At 35.5% G+C, this 17,528-nt stretch overlaps 1 protein-coding gene across 2 annotated transcripts; it reads right to left on the bottom strand.

The window, feature by feature from the left end:
• Positions 1-262: 262 nt before the first annotated feature.
• On the bottom strand, positions 263-11,919 carry LOC113114251 (transforming growth factor-beta-induced protein ig-h3-like). Of its 2 annotated transcripts, XM_026281118.1 has the most exons (17): positions 11,757-11,919; positions 11,435-11,533; positions 7,583-7,647; positions 7,344-7,501; positions 7,025-7,189; positions 6,682-6,828; positions 6,434-6,575; positions 5,717-5,929; positions 4,698-4,835; positions 4,464-4,609; positions 3,882-4,018; positions 2,651-2,781; positions 2,359-2,483; positions 1,496-1,598; positions 1,359-1,420; positions 1,186-1,210; positions 263-1,050 (listed from the first exon to the last, which is right to left on the bottom strand). In XM_026281118.1, the coding sequence occupies exons 1-17, from the start codon at positions 11,870-11,872 to the stop codon at positions 989-991; spliced, it is 2,034 nt and encodes a 677-aa protein (XP_026136903.1). In that variant the 5' UTR covers positions 11,873-11,919; the 3' UTR covers positions 263-988. The 2 variants fall into 2 exon arrangements, with proteins under 2 accessions (XP_026136903.1, XP_026136904.1); XM_026281119.1 differs by lacking the exon at positions 1,359-1,420.
• Positions 11,920-17,528: the final 5,609 nt, after the last annotated feature.

Raw genomic sequence — 17,528 nt, 5'->3', positions numbered from 1 at the left:
CAATTTGTAAGTGCAGTGTAAATGCAAATTCTAATATGAATATAAAACAAACAAAAAAAGTGTATAGAACCCTGCATGTTTAATTAGATCTAAGCTTTTTTTTTACGCAATAGCATGAAAAAATTATTTTCATGGGGGAAATATTGAAATATGATGTTTTACTGAGTTAAGATGAGTTTTAAGGGATAAAATTAGCGACTGCAGGGGGACTTCAAACAGGAAATGTGGAGAAATGATTTATGAATAATGGGAACAAGCAGACTTTTAAATTATCATCCGAGTGAGACTTTTTATTGCCACGCATAATTCGCCACATTATGACAATCCACCACATTGTGAATTCAGCTCTGTGAACTGACAAATTGGCTTGTAACAGACAGCGCAAACTACATTCAAGGGCACTAGCTAGTTATATGTAAACTATAACTCTGTGGCTACAAAATGGTCATTTTTATTAAGAAATATGCAGACAGTGATCTTCAGTTCTTCACAAAACATCTTTGGTATAATATAACAAATAAGCTGCACAAGTTTACATTATAGACCATGCATGGGAAATGAATTTTTTAATGTGCCCAAATAGCATTTGTTCCAGCATAAACCATGCAAACATGCTTCAGGTATATCAAATCATTACAAAACAATAAAAAGAAATACAAAATGTAAAAGAAAAAACCTTGAACCAACATCTTATTCAAATAATTCAGACTGAAATTCCAAAACAGAAGTCATATGAATATCCAAACCACATGAAGTGCCATATGTCATGAATTTTGCGATATTTAGAAACCACAGCTCTTCATCCAAGGGTCTTTGGCACATGAAAAAAGTCACAATCTTGCAATGCTGAACTGGTTTCCACTTTCAGCATTATGTACTTTGTTGCCTGGATTTTCTCAGCCTTTAATTATCTCTCAACTGTGTGTTTCCATCCTTTTGAAGTGGCGGAGGTTAAAATGAACTACAGTTTTACTTTGTAGAGCAATGTTTACTGAACACGAGACATTGTTCTGCTGCTATGACTTCTCAGGACCTTCTGGAAGAGATCATCTGTAATGTGACAAGAAATATATTATTAAGATTCATTTGACTTTTCTCTTTCATTTTGTTTTCAGTGCAATCACATGCAAATTTGAAGAGACAGTTTAACTTTTAACTAAACGTTAGTGAAGAATGCGTACACACCATTTTTCATTCCTTGAGTCCCAGCCTGGGATGAAAAATAGAGAAGAAGATATATTTAATTTATTTTGACAATGCAAGCGCAAAAATACGGACAAAAAGTTAGCAAGCGAAGATGAAAGCAATTAAATATGAACACTGATCTATTAGTAAATAACAGTTGATGACATACTAACCCTCACAGCAGAGGTGCGTCTGATTGTTGAGTCTTCAGCCTGGTCACTCATAACTTTAGGAGCTACAATAGAGTTGCATGCTCTAAAATAAGAGTGCTTTTATCATAAAGTTTAAGAAAAACTGGATTATGACTTACGCAGTGGCTTTATGATTACATCAACAGCATGTACAACTCCATTGGTAGCCATCAGATCAGTCTCGACAACAGGCACCCTGTTCACGTATACAGTGGAGTTACGCTGAACAAAAGAGATTAAAAAAGAAACTCATGTTATTTTTTTCTACTGAAAACAAAATTGTGGAGAAGCCTTAAATTGACATTGTTCTGCAAAACAACAGCATATATTTATGTATTTAGCAGACACTTTTAATCCAGAGCGATTTACATTGCATTCAAGCTAACAATTTTCTCCTAACATGTGTTCCGTGGGATTCGAACCCCCAACCTTGCCCTTGGGTGAACCGAGCTGTGCTACCATTCAAAAGTTTGGGGTAAGTAAGATTTTTTTTTTTTTTTTAAAAGAAGAAGAAACGAATGCTATTAATAGTAACAGTAACGATTTGTATCACATTTATGTTACAAATCATTTCTATTTTAAATAAATACAGATCTTTTGAACGTTGTTTATCAGAAAATTAAAAAAACAAAAACAAATATTGAGCAGCACAACTCTTTCCAACCCCGATTATAAATCAGCATATTAAAATGATTTCTGAAGGATCATGTGACACTGAAGGCTGGACTCATGCTGCTGAAAATTCTAGAATAAATATATTTATATGTTTTTCAGTTATTTTAGAATGTAATATTATTTCCTAATATTACTGATCTTAGATCAAATAAGTGCAGACTTGGTGAACTTCTTTTAAAAAACGTACCAACCCCAGACTTTTTAACATCAGTACACCAATTTGTTGGCTTAGATTTCACTTCTATTAAAGATAGAAAATCTATTTCTGGATTCAATAATAAGATGAAATTGATTGTTGAGAACTGACAGTGCCTAGCTCCAGTTTTTCTCCTGTCAGGGGCGTCACTCTGGTATGTGAGGTCACAGCACCGCTGACCAGGAACTCTTCACCAATGTGGTATCTCAGAAGGTTTGCCAGCTCCTTGGGGTCTCCTATGTACGAAATAGCAAGGGAACAACAGATGTAGGTATATTCTGCACAGACACAAACACTTAAACTGATTGCAGAGTTCCCATAGAAACAAATCCGTGTAGTTAGTGTGTAATGATGGACTGAACATCTGCTTTTCTAACACATATGGTAACACAGGAGACATTACTCATGAGTTTGTTGAGGTCGGCGCGGGGCATTGCACTGAAGGCAGCATTGGTGGGGGCGAAGAAGGTGTAGGTCCCTTTTTTGTTCAGGAGCTCAGACAGGCCTGCTTTCTGAATGGCGCCAACCAAAGTGCTGTACAGATGAGAGTTCATTAATGCACATTATTAGGAGTGTATCTTTAGGCGATAGAAGACAGTTAGACTGACAGTTCAGATTCCACCTGGGTCATTAGAAATCTGAAGAAATTGCAGCATCGAGTTTGAACATGCAAGAACAAGATCATTACGAAAAACACTGAACGTGGGGGAGAAACGGCAGCTGCAAGTCCCCTTTCAATAAGACGCCCTTTATAGAGGAAAATCTTTTTTTGGTTAACTCGCCACTGATGTGAGGTTAAATCGTTTGTACTCTCAAATACCTCTTGAATGGCTTAAATGGTCATAATCACCTTTTTTAAAGTAAAAAAAAAACAAAACAAAAAAACTATATATATATATATATATATATATATATATATATATATATTAAATCTTTTCATTCTAAACGGTTATTTTTAACTAAAACTGAAACCATAAAAAATTATTCTTTACTTGAAATAAAATAAACACTAACTGAAATAATATATAATGAAATAATCATAATTTAGAATGAAATAATAAATATATTTTCGATTTAATTGAAATCTAGTTTGCACTAAAATAATAAAAAATGCAGTAAAATAACAAAAGCTAAAACTAAAATATACGGAATAAAATAATAATAGAATAGTATTATGGAAAAGTTTTTAAAAAATTATTAAAACTAACTAAACATTAAAAACTGACAATATAAAAATAAAAAGTGATAATAAAAACTATAATAGTATCTCACTGATACGAAAATTACACTGATCCAAGCCCATACAGCTATATGTTTTGTGTGGAATACAAAAGGGGAATTAAAAAATGTTGAAAAATGAAAAGCACGTGGAATTTGGTCTTTCAACCACTCAATAGCTTTGGTTTGTTGGTGCCTTTTGACACCAAACGCAATTTGTTTACAAATGTCTTCTCACTACCTGCCATTCACATCAGTGAGGCCACATTTGATTCAACTTTAAGATGTACTTTTGTCCTAGTACTGAATATATACAGCGGAAAGCCATACTGGTTTGAAATAACATTCAGATGAGAAATTGACACTAGAATTTAATTCAACGACATCACTGTGAGGATTATCATCAACGTGCTTACCTGAAACGATCATCTGCCTTCAGGACGTCCATGACAGTTCCCATGGGGGGTGCTAGGATCTGGTCAATGATGAACATATTTGCATAGCGGCCATTTTTGTCATGTGCAGCAATGCAGGCGTTCTCAATGCACAGGGTCTGCAAAGTGAAACGCCTGAGGTTATTGGCTAAACAGATCAGCACATTTGTTTCAAAGCTCTCTTTTCTCACAAGACAAATGATGCATGAAGCGGTCTGTGGAAAACGTTAAGGTGATCCAAAGGAGAGGTTTCCGGTGGTCTGTGAATTCCATTACAAAGCAGAAATGTGAGAGTGCAGACTGAACTATACCAACCTTGCTGCCAGCTATAACATGGCTAAAAAGACAAACGTGGCTCTTATGTGGGTTTGATGGATAGAGATGGGAAATGGGGAGTTTCATAATGCAAGATGTGGTCAAGAAAGATTTATTTCCTTAACCATTGTCAGGAAAATGAAAGTATTGATCTGTTGTTAAGATTTTGTTCAGTATAGATAGATATCAATGCTTCGTTTAAAAATAGCTTCTGTTGAATCATTCCCATGTGCATAATTCAAGACTTACATTTCTGAACACAAACACTCTGAGTTTCAATCCACCAAGGGTCTCCAACTCCTGCCCATGGTAAAGGCTCTTAGAGGAAAACTTCTCCTTGAGAATGTGGTTTCTCAGCAGTCTCTTTAGGTCGGGCGTCATGGCCAAACTCTTGTCTGCATGCAAATTACACAATTACAGTTATTTCAGAGTTTCGTAATGCTCAGTTGCTACAGTAGCTCAAAGAAAATGGAGTGATCCAACCTTTAAATGCATCGTTCAGCGGAGCTAATAAAGTCACAGACTCAGAGCCAATGAGATGATCAGTAAGACCGGCGTCTTTAAAAAACTTGGAGGCTGTAGTAACAACTGAACCCTCTGCAAGCTCCAGGAGGGTCTTGGCTAAAAATAAACAAATAAATAAAAAATATTTAAAATGATGTGTATAATATGCATGCATGTATATAGAAACATTAATTACATTTTCTGCAAAAAAGAAATAAATAAATGTACAAATATCATGTATTGCAAATTCAAAAAATACCATTATGCTCTTTTTGTATCATCCTAAATTATTAGAACATAATCAAAAGTTCCTATTATCTGATTTTATGTCCTCAAAATAAATAAATAAATAAATAAATCAGCATGAATTAATTTAGAAATTATTACATAGAAACACACACACACACACACACACACACACATGCACACACATATATCTATAATAGAATATAAAATAAAATATGTGTAATCAAATTACTGTATGTATCAATTGCATTTTGTACATATCTTTTTTTTGATAAATTCACATGAAAAAAACATTGAGATTTAGGCTAGATTTACTAACAGCTTGCACCAGCGCAGACCTACTTTTGGCATTGAGAAACTACTGTCAGGATTTACTAAAGGCATGCAGTGAAAAATTTGTGCATGGAACATGGACAATTATTTTTTATCCAGACCTTATTTGCTTATGCATTTGTTGAAGTTTCCCTCTCCGAAGCAAACTTTATGGTATGAGAGTATTTAAATGAATCATGCAAGTTTAGCAAGGTTTGAGCTAGTCAGTTTTGTTGTTTTTTGTACCGTAATTTAACAGCTGAAAAAGCATATCTTAAACCAGATGCTAATTTGCACTGCTCTTAGTAGATTGCGTTGGTCATTTTGGAAATGATCCAGCTGTGTCTGTGTTCTTCATTTCATGCACTGAGGGATTGTGCTCTCACACTAATTATTCCCTGTTTAGTAAATCTGGCCCTAAGATCTTCTAAAGATCAAACCTGAGTCAGGGATAAGAAGTTCATTGACGTAGTGAATGACTCCGTTGGTTCCAAGCTTGTCTCTCTGCGTGACGATGGCTTTGCCGTTGATGGTCATCTCTTCGCCGCTGCAGCCGACTTCCAGCACGGTGCCCTGCAGGGTCTCCAGAGGTGTTCCAGCCACAATGGACTCAGAGCAGTGCAGGTTCTTCAGAATGTGGTAATTCAGCAGATCTAAAGTGGGTGGAGACCAAAAAAAGTCAAAACATCAGCACAATTGTGAAACCAAGACAACTGTTCTGGAAACACAAAAAATGAAACTGATGTTGCAACATCTGGGAAGTTTATGGGGTAACACTTACATGAACCCAAACTCAACATAGTTCCTATATTTTCTGCATGTTTCTGCTCTTAATATACACAAATCACAAGTGTACATTATTCCTAACCAAATGTTTGTCTTCATAATCTTTTGCACAGTCTAATAGCTTGCTTGGATGCTGAAACAATTTCCTCCTTGGCTTACATTACGAACAAATCCCTCTTACTTCCAACTTCCACCCGGGTCCATTCTGCTACAGACAAACGCCTACCTTTAACAAGCCAATCAATTCCCAATGGACATAAATTAAATCCCACTCACTTTTTTCTCTCTGAATATCCAGTTTTCCTCAGAAATGCATCATATTTGGAAGTAAAATGAAAATTGCTTCTTGCAGAAAAAGAGCAAAAGCAAACCTTTGAGAGCAACAGGGTCTCCCAAAATTCTGGTCAGCGTTTCTGGAGGAATCTTCTCAAAGGCTTCATTGGTTGGAGCAAAGATGGTGTAGGATCCCTCGTTCTCCAATAGACTGGTGAGGCCAGCGGCAGCAACCGCAGTCTAAAATGAAAAGCAAATGATGTCGTTCAATTGACTTTGTACTATTTATACTACTAAATGCCTTCTGAACTAGCAAATTCCCTCAAAAAAACTATATAAGATCTACCCGTAGAGTGTCCAGGTCATCATCAGTGTCAATCAAAGAGTTGACATTATTGGTAATGGCGGTGATGACTCTGTCAACAACATGCACAATTCCATTGGTGGCATGCTGGTCTGTCTTCACAAGCCTTGCACAGTTCACTGTAACAACCTGCAACAAAACATAGGATTGGTTAAGTACACAAAACCTCACAGCAAATCATTTGGAATATACACCAGTTGACACAAATCTCAACAGCATTACATACACAGAGAGAAAGTAAACAACATATTTCCATTGAGAACATCTAAACAAGATTCTTGTTGGTTCAAGCAGCACTTACGGTTTTTAGCCAAACTGAACTTACTCCATTAGAATAATGGTGGATATGAACATCAAAGTCCTGATACATGGAGGGGAACGAAGCGCCATGCTTAAGATCTTCAGAAGTCAAGCGCTTGTTGATCATGTGGTAGTGAAGAGCGTTGAGGAGTTCAATGTTGACGTTGCTCACCAGGGCATCCAGAATTTCCTACAGCACATTTTGAAATGACATTGAGCTAATCTTAATAATTTAGCTGTTTTTACAATTATAATGGATTTTGGGAACTCTGCGTTGCCTAAAATGAAAGGAAACTCTTTATTTCTTCTACATGATGTATGGAGACGCACTAGTGGGAACTCACCATGGGAAGTGCAGCCCAAGCCTCATTGCTTGGAGCAAAGAATGTGAAGCTGCCAGGACCTTCGATCTCTTCCTGCAATTTCGCTCTTTCAGAGTACATCTTGGTAGTAGTGGCTCCAACCACACCCAAGGTTCTAAAGATGTTCACCAGAGGTAGAGCTTTGAAAAATAAATACATTTTTTAATTGTTATGTCATCATAACAAACCCCTTTTCATGCACACAATTTATAATAACGTACCTGCTGGACAGCCTTTTTCCCCAATCACCTTCTCATAACCAGGACAGCACTCATAGCTGACCACCCTACAAAGAAATGTTAAAAACATCACTTCAGTGGATTTCATAGAAGATTCTGTACAGATGGGAGTTCTTCAGGAACTTCTGCAGGAAATCAGGTCTATATTTCTCTCTTTATTACTGTGAGGGCTGTGAACAACACACTCGTGAAATGCGTTTTAAAGTGCATGGCTTAAGCTATACTGTACTTCTTCTTTTTATTTTGTGCCAGGTATTTCCATGATAAATAAGGTCTGTGCTCGAGTTTGTCTTAGAGGGTCATAAAATCTAATTTCCTTTGGTAGCTGAAGAATCCAGAGGTAGGGTATGGGCCAGGGAAACTCCTGAGAGGGAACTCTAACACCAGAAGTCCTGCCAATAAAAACAATGGGAAATTCCAAGGAACCACCATGCAAAGGTGCAATACTGAAGACTGACATGCAACTTTCCTTAAACGTTTCCTTTCTGAAAGATTTTATGATCTCTTAATAATGCATTTAATACTTATATGCATCACTTTTTACCAGTTCACTATTACTAACGCACTACTAAAAATTTTTGTTTTTCCAAGAAATAAACGTTGCATTTTTTCACGAGGGTAAAATGGGGTTTTTCAATGACACAGTGCTTGTACTGAGACTACTAAGTCTATTTCAGAGCCATTACTAGACTATAAACTTGAATGAAAAATATATTTCTGCTTATTGTGTAACATAAGAATTTGCTTTTGCATAATTCATCCCACATCGTGACTTACAGTTGTTTGACAAGATATTTTGATAAGGAAACCTTGAAGATACTTTGATGATATATTCCATGGTATGTGCATTTAGGTATTTGAGTTATATTTTTTCAAAGGTTGCTGACATACCAATCTCAACAAATTGTTAGTATGCTATCTTGAGCGACCCACAGCATCTTAGACAGTGATCGAGTGAAAAACTAGAAGGCAAATCTAAACAAAGTCAACAATCCTAACATTTAGGCATGGGACAGACTTGTAAAACACACGGAAGAGGAAAACAGATTGAAGTGATTATCAAAACAGATGGTAACTCAACCTCTGGTTGTCCTCTGCCAACATAAGCAAAGATGGTAGCCATAGATTTCTCACAAAATAAACAGCTTGGCCACATAAGTTACATATTGTGCACTTTCAAGTGGTTCCAAAAAGCATTGTGAAAACTGTATTATGTTGAAATCTACATGTGGGTGGTCATCTGATTCGTCATTTTGCATCTTCTAAAATGCCTCACTTCCTTATACCAGAGGTGACAATATAATAAGCTTTTTCTTAAACAGAAGATAAGGCTAAAAAATCTTTATCATTTTTAAAAGGTTTGCTGAATTCATCCAATCATATAATTGCGATAACCAATCTATGTATCAATATAACCACTGATATTCAGCAAAAAAAAAATTCTGTGAAAATAAAGTGCCTGTACCAGGTGGCTAGCAAAAAAAGAGTACTGGGTAGTAATTTGTGAAAAAAGTTATTGGTCTCCTCAAGTGACCTGGAAACATCCTGTTTCACAGCACTGACCTTTATGGACCAACCATACAAAGAGTGCAATTGTTCCCACAAAATTCCTCAAACCCCATACTTCCAAACCCCAAAGAAACTCTGTAAATCAAGTGAACTTAAGTGTCACAGAACCCAACCTTGGGCTTTCCAGAGCAAGGTACATCCTTTCACCGCAAGGCTCAACATTTTTTTTCTCACAGACATCGGAGTGAATGGAAAACTCCTTGAGACCTGGTCTCAATGATTTGTGTGTGTTTGGGGATGTAAGACTTTCAGGAGTCCCAACTGAAGTCATTTCCTAAAAGCATCCAAGCACCCACAGCAACTCTGACTTCCTTCTTGTTTCTTGAGAACGGCTATGAAAGAAACTCTGTTGAAACATGGGGAGATGATTAAAACAAGTCCTTCTGTGTCTCAAGATTTTCCGGTGTGATTTTAAATCTTGTTCTGGAGCAGAATTGCCAAACAGACAGCGTTGGAAAGAAAAAAATAACTAAATGTATGACTAATAACAGGCAAAACCAACTAATTATTAGTTAGAAAAAAATCACTGTCATTCTCCCACAACATTTTTTTTAATGTACACTACTGTATAATAGTTTGGGGTCAGTAAAATTAAAACTATTATTCAGTAGGATCCATTAAACTGATCAAAGGAGGTAACCACAATTTTTTTTTTTTTACAAAGTTTCCACAAATATATAATGCAGCTGAACTGTTTTCAACACGGATATTAATCAAAAATGTTTCTTTAGCAGCAAATCAGCATGTAGAATGGTTTCTGAAGAATCACGGGACACTGAAGACTGGAGTAATCATTTATCTTTCCCAAATAGAAAAGTGTTATTTTAAATTGCAATTATATTTCACAATTTTTATACTTATAGTGTATTTTTAATCTTTTGGACGGCGGTGTAAATAAGCCTGATTATTTTATGACAAAGTATCACCTAAACCAGAATACACTGGGATATTCCAAAACTTCTGCACACTAAGCAACCCCCAACACTTGTTGATGTACCTTATGAAAACAACATTAATCTGTTACATAATGTCTTCAAATCTAGACGCAAATAAACATTCCAGACTCCATTCCAGCATTCTTAATAAGCATCCATCATGTCCTGTGCCAAAACATCGGCTTCATTTACACCCGTGATTTTATACTTTAAAGTTTGATTTCTGCATTGTAGACACTGAATACGCAGTTTTCCCCTGAACTCTTATATATGTGACCCTGGAGCACAAAAGCAGTCTTAAGTTGCTGGGGTATATTTGTAGCAATAGCCAAAAAACATTGTTTGGGTCATAATTATCGATTATTCTTTTATGCCAAAAATCATTAGGATATTAAGTAAAGATCATGTTCCATGAAGATGACACTTAAGACTGGTTTTGTGGTCCTGGGTCACATATTTGTCTGTGGTATGTTCGTGTAACCAATAATAACTTTTCCCCCTGTGGGGACATCGAGTGGATGTCAGTCAAACAGCGTTGCTACAAGTTGTAATTGTGATCCAGGTCTTATTGCACTGAAGAGCTTTCAGACAGAGAGGCACTAAGATTTGTCAGCCTCACATTAATGCAATGTTCAGGATGTCAGGCAATTTAACCTCACGAAGACTGAAGCCAATTACCAAGAGACATATGGATACCATTACTAGACAAAGTTCTTCTATATCTACTGTCAACTTGAACTCAGATACCCTGTTCACTGTTCCGTTATATAGATGCTTCATGTGTCTACTATGTACATATATAACTATAGTTAAAGTCATTAACACTTTAACAAGACATTTCCTATTCAGGTCTTCAAAAGGTTATTATTTTAGAATATGCTTGACCAAAGTTGTCCAACCCTATGAATATATGTGATGAATTCCCCATTCAGGTAATTTAGATGAAAAGGTCTATAATAAATGTAAATCTAATTGCATAAATGAGGGGAAAAGACTCTTGCATGACAACTGGTGAAATATTTTCCATCTAGTTACGTCCTGAGAGATTTTTTTTTTCCTCTGCAACTTAAAAAGACAATGGTATTTTGTCTAAGAACTCTTCACTGAATCCAATACACTGGTTCATTCTTTTTGCAGTAAAATAATATTTGCAAAATGCTGTTATACTGTGAGACAGACAACCAGACAGACAGACAGATAGATAGATAGATAGATAGATAGATAGATAGATAGATAGATAGATAGACAGATAAATAGATAGATAGAGAGATAGATAGACAGATAGATAGATATTTTCAGTTTCTGTTTTAAGATATCTGTGGTAACTCACGTTGGTTTGCCACATATTTTGCGATGATACCATTGCTTGCAGTTGGTGAAATACTTCTTATCGGTTCCTTGAATCTTCTGCATAGCACAAACATTGGGGCTGCAACACAAATCAAATCAACACAGCTTTCTTTACATTTTCCCAACATGCACCAAATGCTCAATGCATGCTTGCAGGACTAAAGAAGGAAAGTTTTTCAGTGGTATTGGGAAAATGATCAGTAGGGTTGCATATAAACCAGATGGCCTTTATTTGTGTTTATCTGCCTTTATAATAATCATCGAAAGAATCAAGAGTATGATCCCTGCGGAACAGCTCTTACCCATGGGATCTTCCTCTTATCCTGCTGTGCTGAAGAACCGCTTCATACGGGGTTTTCGCGGCGAAAACTGTCGCGATTAAGGTGATAGCCAGGGCACACAAAGTTAAGCGCTTCATCTCGCGTCCCTGCACGCGCACTCCAGAGCGGCTCGCGTCGCGCGCGCCAGAGTCCGGCTTATATACCGAGAGCTCGGAGCTCAGGGAGGGGCTCGAGACGAGCAGAAACACGACACTTTCACAGCTCTGATGCATGTTACTGGATTATAACACCGAACAGAATAACCCCGTTAAAGTTTTTATTTGTAATAGGCTAATACACTGTAAACATATTATACTGCTATATTTATTTAATAGGTAAACCGACAGCTGTGCATAAAGTAATTGAATGCAAAATGAAAGTAAAATGGAGTAAATATAGCCTATAGCTTATTTATAGCCTTTTCAATAGCCTGACCCATTCTTGTGTAGTCTATGTAGTATAGCCTATCATTAAAATAGTCAAATAGTAAAATAGTAGTATATAATTACCTTTGATGGCGTACTTATTTCTTTCTTTCTTTTTTTTTTTAAATAATTTTAATTAATTTATCTTTACTTGCAAAAACAAATTCCAATTAGGTAAAAGAAAAATCCTATCAATAGCTTGCACTAGTTCACTGTTAATTTATAAATGTAATAACCATGAGGTAAAATTAGCTTCTCAACATCCAATGAATTTGAGCTGCCATTTGGGTTAAAGGTGTAACCCCTGGGTAAAATGAGCACCCCCCCCCCCAAGCAGTGCATTTTAAAAAAATGTTTTTAAAATTTGTGATACCATGATAATTCACCATATTTTAATTGCACTATTAGAATTCTTAATTAAAATTGGGGTATTGTGGCAATTGTAAAAATGTCTTGGTTTGCATGCTTGCTTTGTGTAATTTACCTCAATTCTGACCTCTAAAGACCGAAGAATGACTAAAGAAACACACCTATTCTGGAACTATAATATTACCTGATAAACGTCACCAAAACCTCACTTGAACAGTCACATGTTTGGAACATCAAAATACTTCAACTATTTTCAGCATTTATAAAACACTTGTGTCTGTGTGCTTAGACTTTTCAAAACACTCACTTTCAACCCCAACAATGTCTTTGCAATATTTTATTTTATTTTATTTTATTAAACTTGGATTTACATCCCAAAAAGACACTTATCCTTTCTTCTATTTTCCCTACAAAAGCAGCACAAATGGCATTTAAATCCATTACAGAATGCCTTACTGCTACACTTTTCTTTCAAATTTGTTTCCAAAAAGCATTTAATTGTACAATAAAGAGGTCAAGTTTCCAATCCAGCTGAATAAATGGGCTGATTAAACCCTTGAATCATTTTTCTTAGATGTTTAAATTACACTTAATTCCATCAGTTACATTTTTTAATCGAGTGTGGGAGTTATGTGGCTAGTTACATAATCAAATCCACTACTGTAAACTAATAAATAAGTGAGAAACTCATAATTAAATAATGTTGATACAGCAGATTTTGCCAAAAAATACGAGAGATGATCTAAAATAAACATTGTGTCAATGGGAGGAGATGGTATGTTTGGACAGGCTTTCTTTGTCGTTTTCATTTACAGTAGGGTTGGCATGTGGTCTATTTTGGGGTTACCCTATAAACAGGGGCGTGTCTAGAGCATTTTCAGTGGGGGGGCCATGCTGGGGCACTGCCTCCAAATGGGGTGGCCGCCACTGCCCCCCCCCCCCCAAAAGCAAAATTCTAAAGTTTATTACGTATATCCTATTGATTTTATTATTATTTTTAACTTGAATAAGTTACTTGTAAACAAATGCAGTAATAAAGCAAATTTTTTTTTCATATTTTTTTTTTTTCATTGAAAGAAACTCCCTATATCTTTACTTCTTTTCATGGCTTGCCACTGCTCTCTTCCCTGCCTTCAAAAGAAACACTTATGTGTGTCTGTTTTTCTCAATCTCAAAAAAAAAAATTCAAATTGTAAATGAAATGCACAGAATGCATCAACAACATTTCATGTGTAAATGGCTAAGTTAGGCCTGACAATTTAACTGACTCTCTAACTGACTTACTCTCATGCATTAACAAGTAACGTGTCACCAGACAAATATTATTATGGAACATTCTGTGCATATTGTCATTTGGTGCAATCTTGCTATATGTGGTCACTGTCACAAAATAAACTGATACAAAATATGCAAATCAACATGACATGTTTATTGTTTGATAGCCCCCCATCGTATTTTACTTTTATTGTGTTTTATTAAACGTTGACTGAACATTCGATTGAAATCAACCACGACCAACGCGAGCAGAGCCTGACGGGGTAAAAACATTGATCTGAGAAAACCATACAAACATTTTAAACCATACATAAAGGTTACCTACCAGCTCTTTGTTTGGTGTCTTGTGATGTGTCGTTCTTGAACGACGAATCTTTAATGTGACTAGGGAAGAACGAGTCGTCTCTATGACGGCGACATCACTTTGATTTTTTTTTTTTTTTTACAGTGGATTCTAATCTTCAAAAAAGACCGTGTTGTATGATTTATATCTTTTGAGTTCACCCTTCAGATTAGACTATAGAACTGTAGTGTTACTTGTTTAGGATTCAAAATGTTGTTTGCTTTTAATTTATGTCATTATGTCCTTTTTGAGCAAGCATCTTATACATATATTATTAAAAATGGATTAAAAATTAAACTAGGCTATAAATACTTTATTAGATTATTAGATTATTATATAGCCTAGTGTTTATTTACTGATAGACAGTCAAAAAGACAAATTAATCAATATTTTATTTATTAAAAGGTTTTATTTATTTATAAAATAATAACATCACAGATCCTCAAGAAACAGTAACAAAAACACAGTGACAGAAATGTCAGAAATAGCGCATGGGTCTGTCACGTGATTAAGGAATGATTTGAACCCGAAGACTTGTCAGACACGAGGTGAGTTAATCACAGACTGAATACCCAGGTCAAGAATTAATTAATTAAGTCCAAGATCGCGACGAGCGTTGTTTCTCTGAAGACGCTGCACTTCTTTGAATCCCGAACTTCAGTAGAGTCTATAGACTGATTTGCCATAAAATGAACCAATCACAAGACATCTTATGGGGGGGCACCTGGGGTGGCCAATCGAATTTCAGGGGGGGCCGGTGCCCCCCCTGGCCACCACGTAGACCCGCCCCTGCCTATAAATCTAGCAGCAGTGGTTAATAACCGCCCCTCATATCCTCTAGACGGCCGATGCTCCATTAGCTGTGTGGTATTATAGAGAGATGATTCCTCCTGAGTAGCTTTTGGAGTGATTTTCCCTTGTTTTGCTGCATGTGCATTAAAGCCTTACTTTTATGGTACGACTTTGTTTTTGAAGTTTATTGAATAACAGGAATGTCTACTGAGATCTACCTGAACCATAATGGGGTTATTTTCCGATCTTGATTATCTTTCCTTGTATAAAAGCAGCATGGATCCAGGATGCTGCATGTTATGGTAGACCTTTATGATGCAGATGCCTGCCACATCAAATATCATATCACATACAGCCTGGCACACATGCACATGAAAGCCATCGGTCTCTAAACCATTGGTTTTAATTAATCTTTTGCACTTTGTTTTGCAATTAAGTTGATTAATTATTTCTGAATGTTCTATGAAACTTCAAAACATCCACTATTTAAAAAAAAAAATTAAGGGGAACATTCCATTATTTAATTTTGAAAACATAATGAGAATGTTACATTTGAATGTTCTGTAAAGCATCAATATTTCATAAAAACATTCTATGAACAAAATATAAATAGTGTTTTTGTATTTTTGCTAATGTTTCAATAACATCGAAGACCAGGGGAAGTTGCGTAAGCTGCTTAGACTAATCATCTTATTTGTTTTTTTCAAGAGTGGTCATTAAAGTCAGTTACAAAATTGGCCCAATCTGAATCAGAAAAGAAAGACTGATTATTTTTTGGCTTACTGCTATAGTTGGTCAAACACATTATGCAACTGGCCCCTGATAACTGAATAAATGTTCTATTAATGTTAGCTACTGACAGAACCTTTCCAAATGTTAGCCAAAGTTTCCTGATAGATGTGAATAACTTACACGCTTTATTTGCATGACGAGAAACTCATTTCGATTTGATTCTAAGATCAAAGAGGAAAAAAGCAAACATTTTGATCACAGACATCCTCTAGAGAACCATTCGAAACCTTTTGCAACAAACCTCCCAATCTGTTACTTCAATCTCCCTTTTCATACATAATAAACATAAATCCTTCTGGTTTCTACAGGTTTTGAAATTGTACACAATACAAATCCAGCCTCCAATTTTTATCTGATTTAAATATAATTTCAGTGAAGGACATCTGTTCAATGCATTGTCAAAAAACAAGAAAATCTCCAATAAAAAGTGTTTAATCTTCAGTGAAAAAAATCAACATTGATTGACAGTCTACTTTACTCACTATTTTGTATTTGTTATTTCATGTCAGAAATGAAATACGGCACATTACCTCTCTGAGGTCTGTTTCTTCTATTACTTTTTATGGCCATGTCCAGGAGTTGCCATGAGGCCTAGTGTTTAATGTTCAGCTCGGCTTCATCCAGGGAAGAGCAAATTCCTTTGCTCCGAAACCTCCAGAGGGAGAAGGAATACCCATTTGCCATTTGAATTTTGATACCTCAGTGTTTCAGATGCCCAGTAAACAAAAAAGAGTGAAAGTGGAATTTTTACATTTGATACCCATTTGATATCAGTCCCATTGGGCCTCATTTATGAAATGAACGTACCACAGAATATTAGGTGTATGATCGTTTCAACACAAAACTACGATGGCTACGATCAAATCTCACGTCAGGTCTCAGCTTGTGTACGTAAGTTTTTGAGTTAGCCTAAAAAACCTGTGGGGTTTATACAGGGCTTTAGCTGTATATGCGTGAATAGCAGCGTAATAAACAAGACCATGAGGACTCAGTCATCGCATCATGCACAGCGCTTCTGTGAAAGGAGAAAAACAGAAATTAAGCACATAAAAGGAATAAAAATGTATAGGATCACATAAATTATATAATAGGCTATTATATAATTAAACAGATTAACAAAAAACACGTTATTGCTTTTCTTTATATTAGAGGTGAAGTAATGGTTTAATGATCTAAAGCAAAATATAGAGTTTTTTGGTGATAACTAAGTGGATATTTCATTACTGCAATACTAATTTCTTGCTAACAGATTGTTATCTTAAAGCGAAAAAATATTGTTTCTATAGTTTAGCCATGGTATTTTCAGTTAGTTATAGTTATAGCAAAAAAAAAAAAAAAAAAAAAAGTTTACCTAGACTTTTCCTGTTGTGCTGCTAAATATTTTTGAGGAAATTAAATCATGATCTTCTTTTTTAGGATTCTTACAGAAAAGAAAGCTTAAAAATAGCATTTATTTGAAACATTATGAATGTCTTTACCATCACATTTGATCAATTTACTTTCTGGAAGAAAAAAATAAACTTCAAAAGAATAATTAAAAAAACTATTGTACTGACCCCAAACTTTTGAATACAAACACTCATCTGCTCTTCACACAAATATGGGGAGCTGTATATGGATAGGAGTTTTTAAAAAATTTAGTAGCTAGTTCTTATTACGTTTTCTACGTGTGTTTCTTTTAATGATGTGCATTTTAACAGTATTAAGTATATTCAAAAACTAAACAAATCGTGCCTAAAAAGTGCACGCATCTGTTAC

Source organism: Carassius auratus, chromosome 14 (assembly GCF_003368295.1).
Source record: "Carassius auratus strain Wakin chromosome 14, ASM336829v1, whole genome shotgun sequence".
Classification (NCBI taxonomy): domain Eukaryota; kingdom Metazoa; phylum Chordata; class Actinopteri; order Cypriniformes; family Cyprinidae; genus Carassius; species Carassius auratus.
Note: the sequence above shows the minus strand (reverse complement) of the source record. Positions and strands in the feature narration are given on the sequence as shown.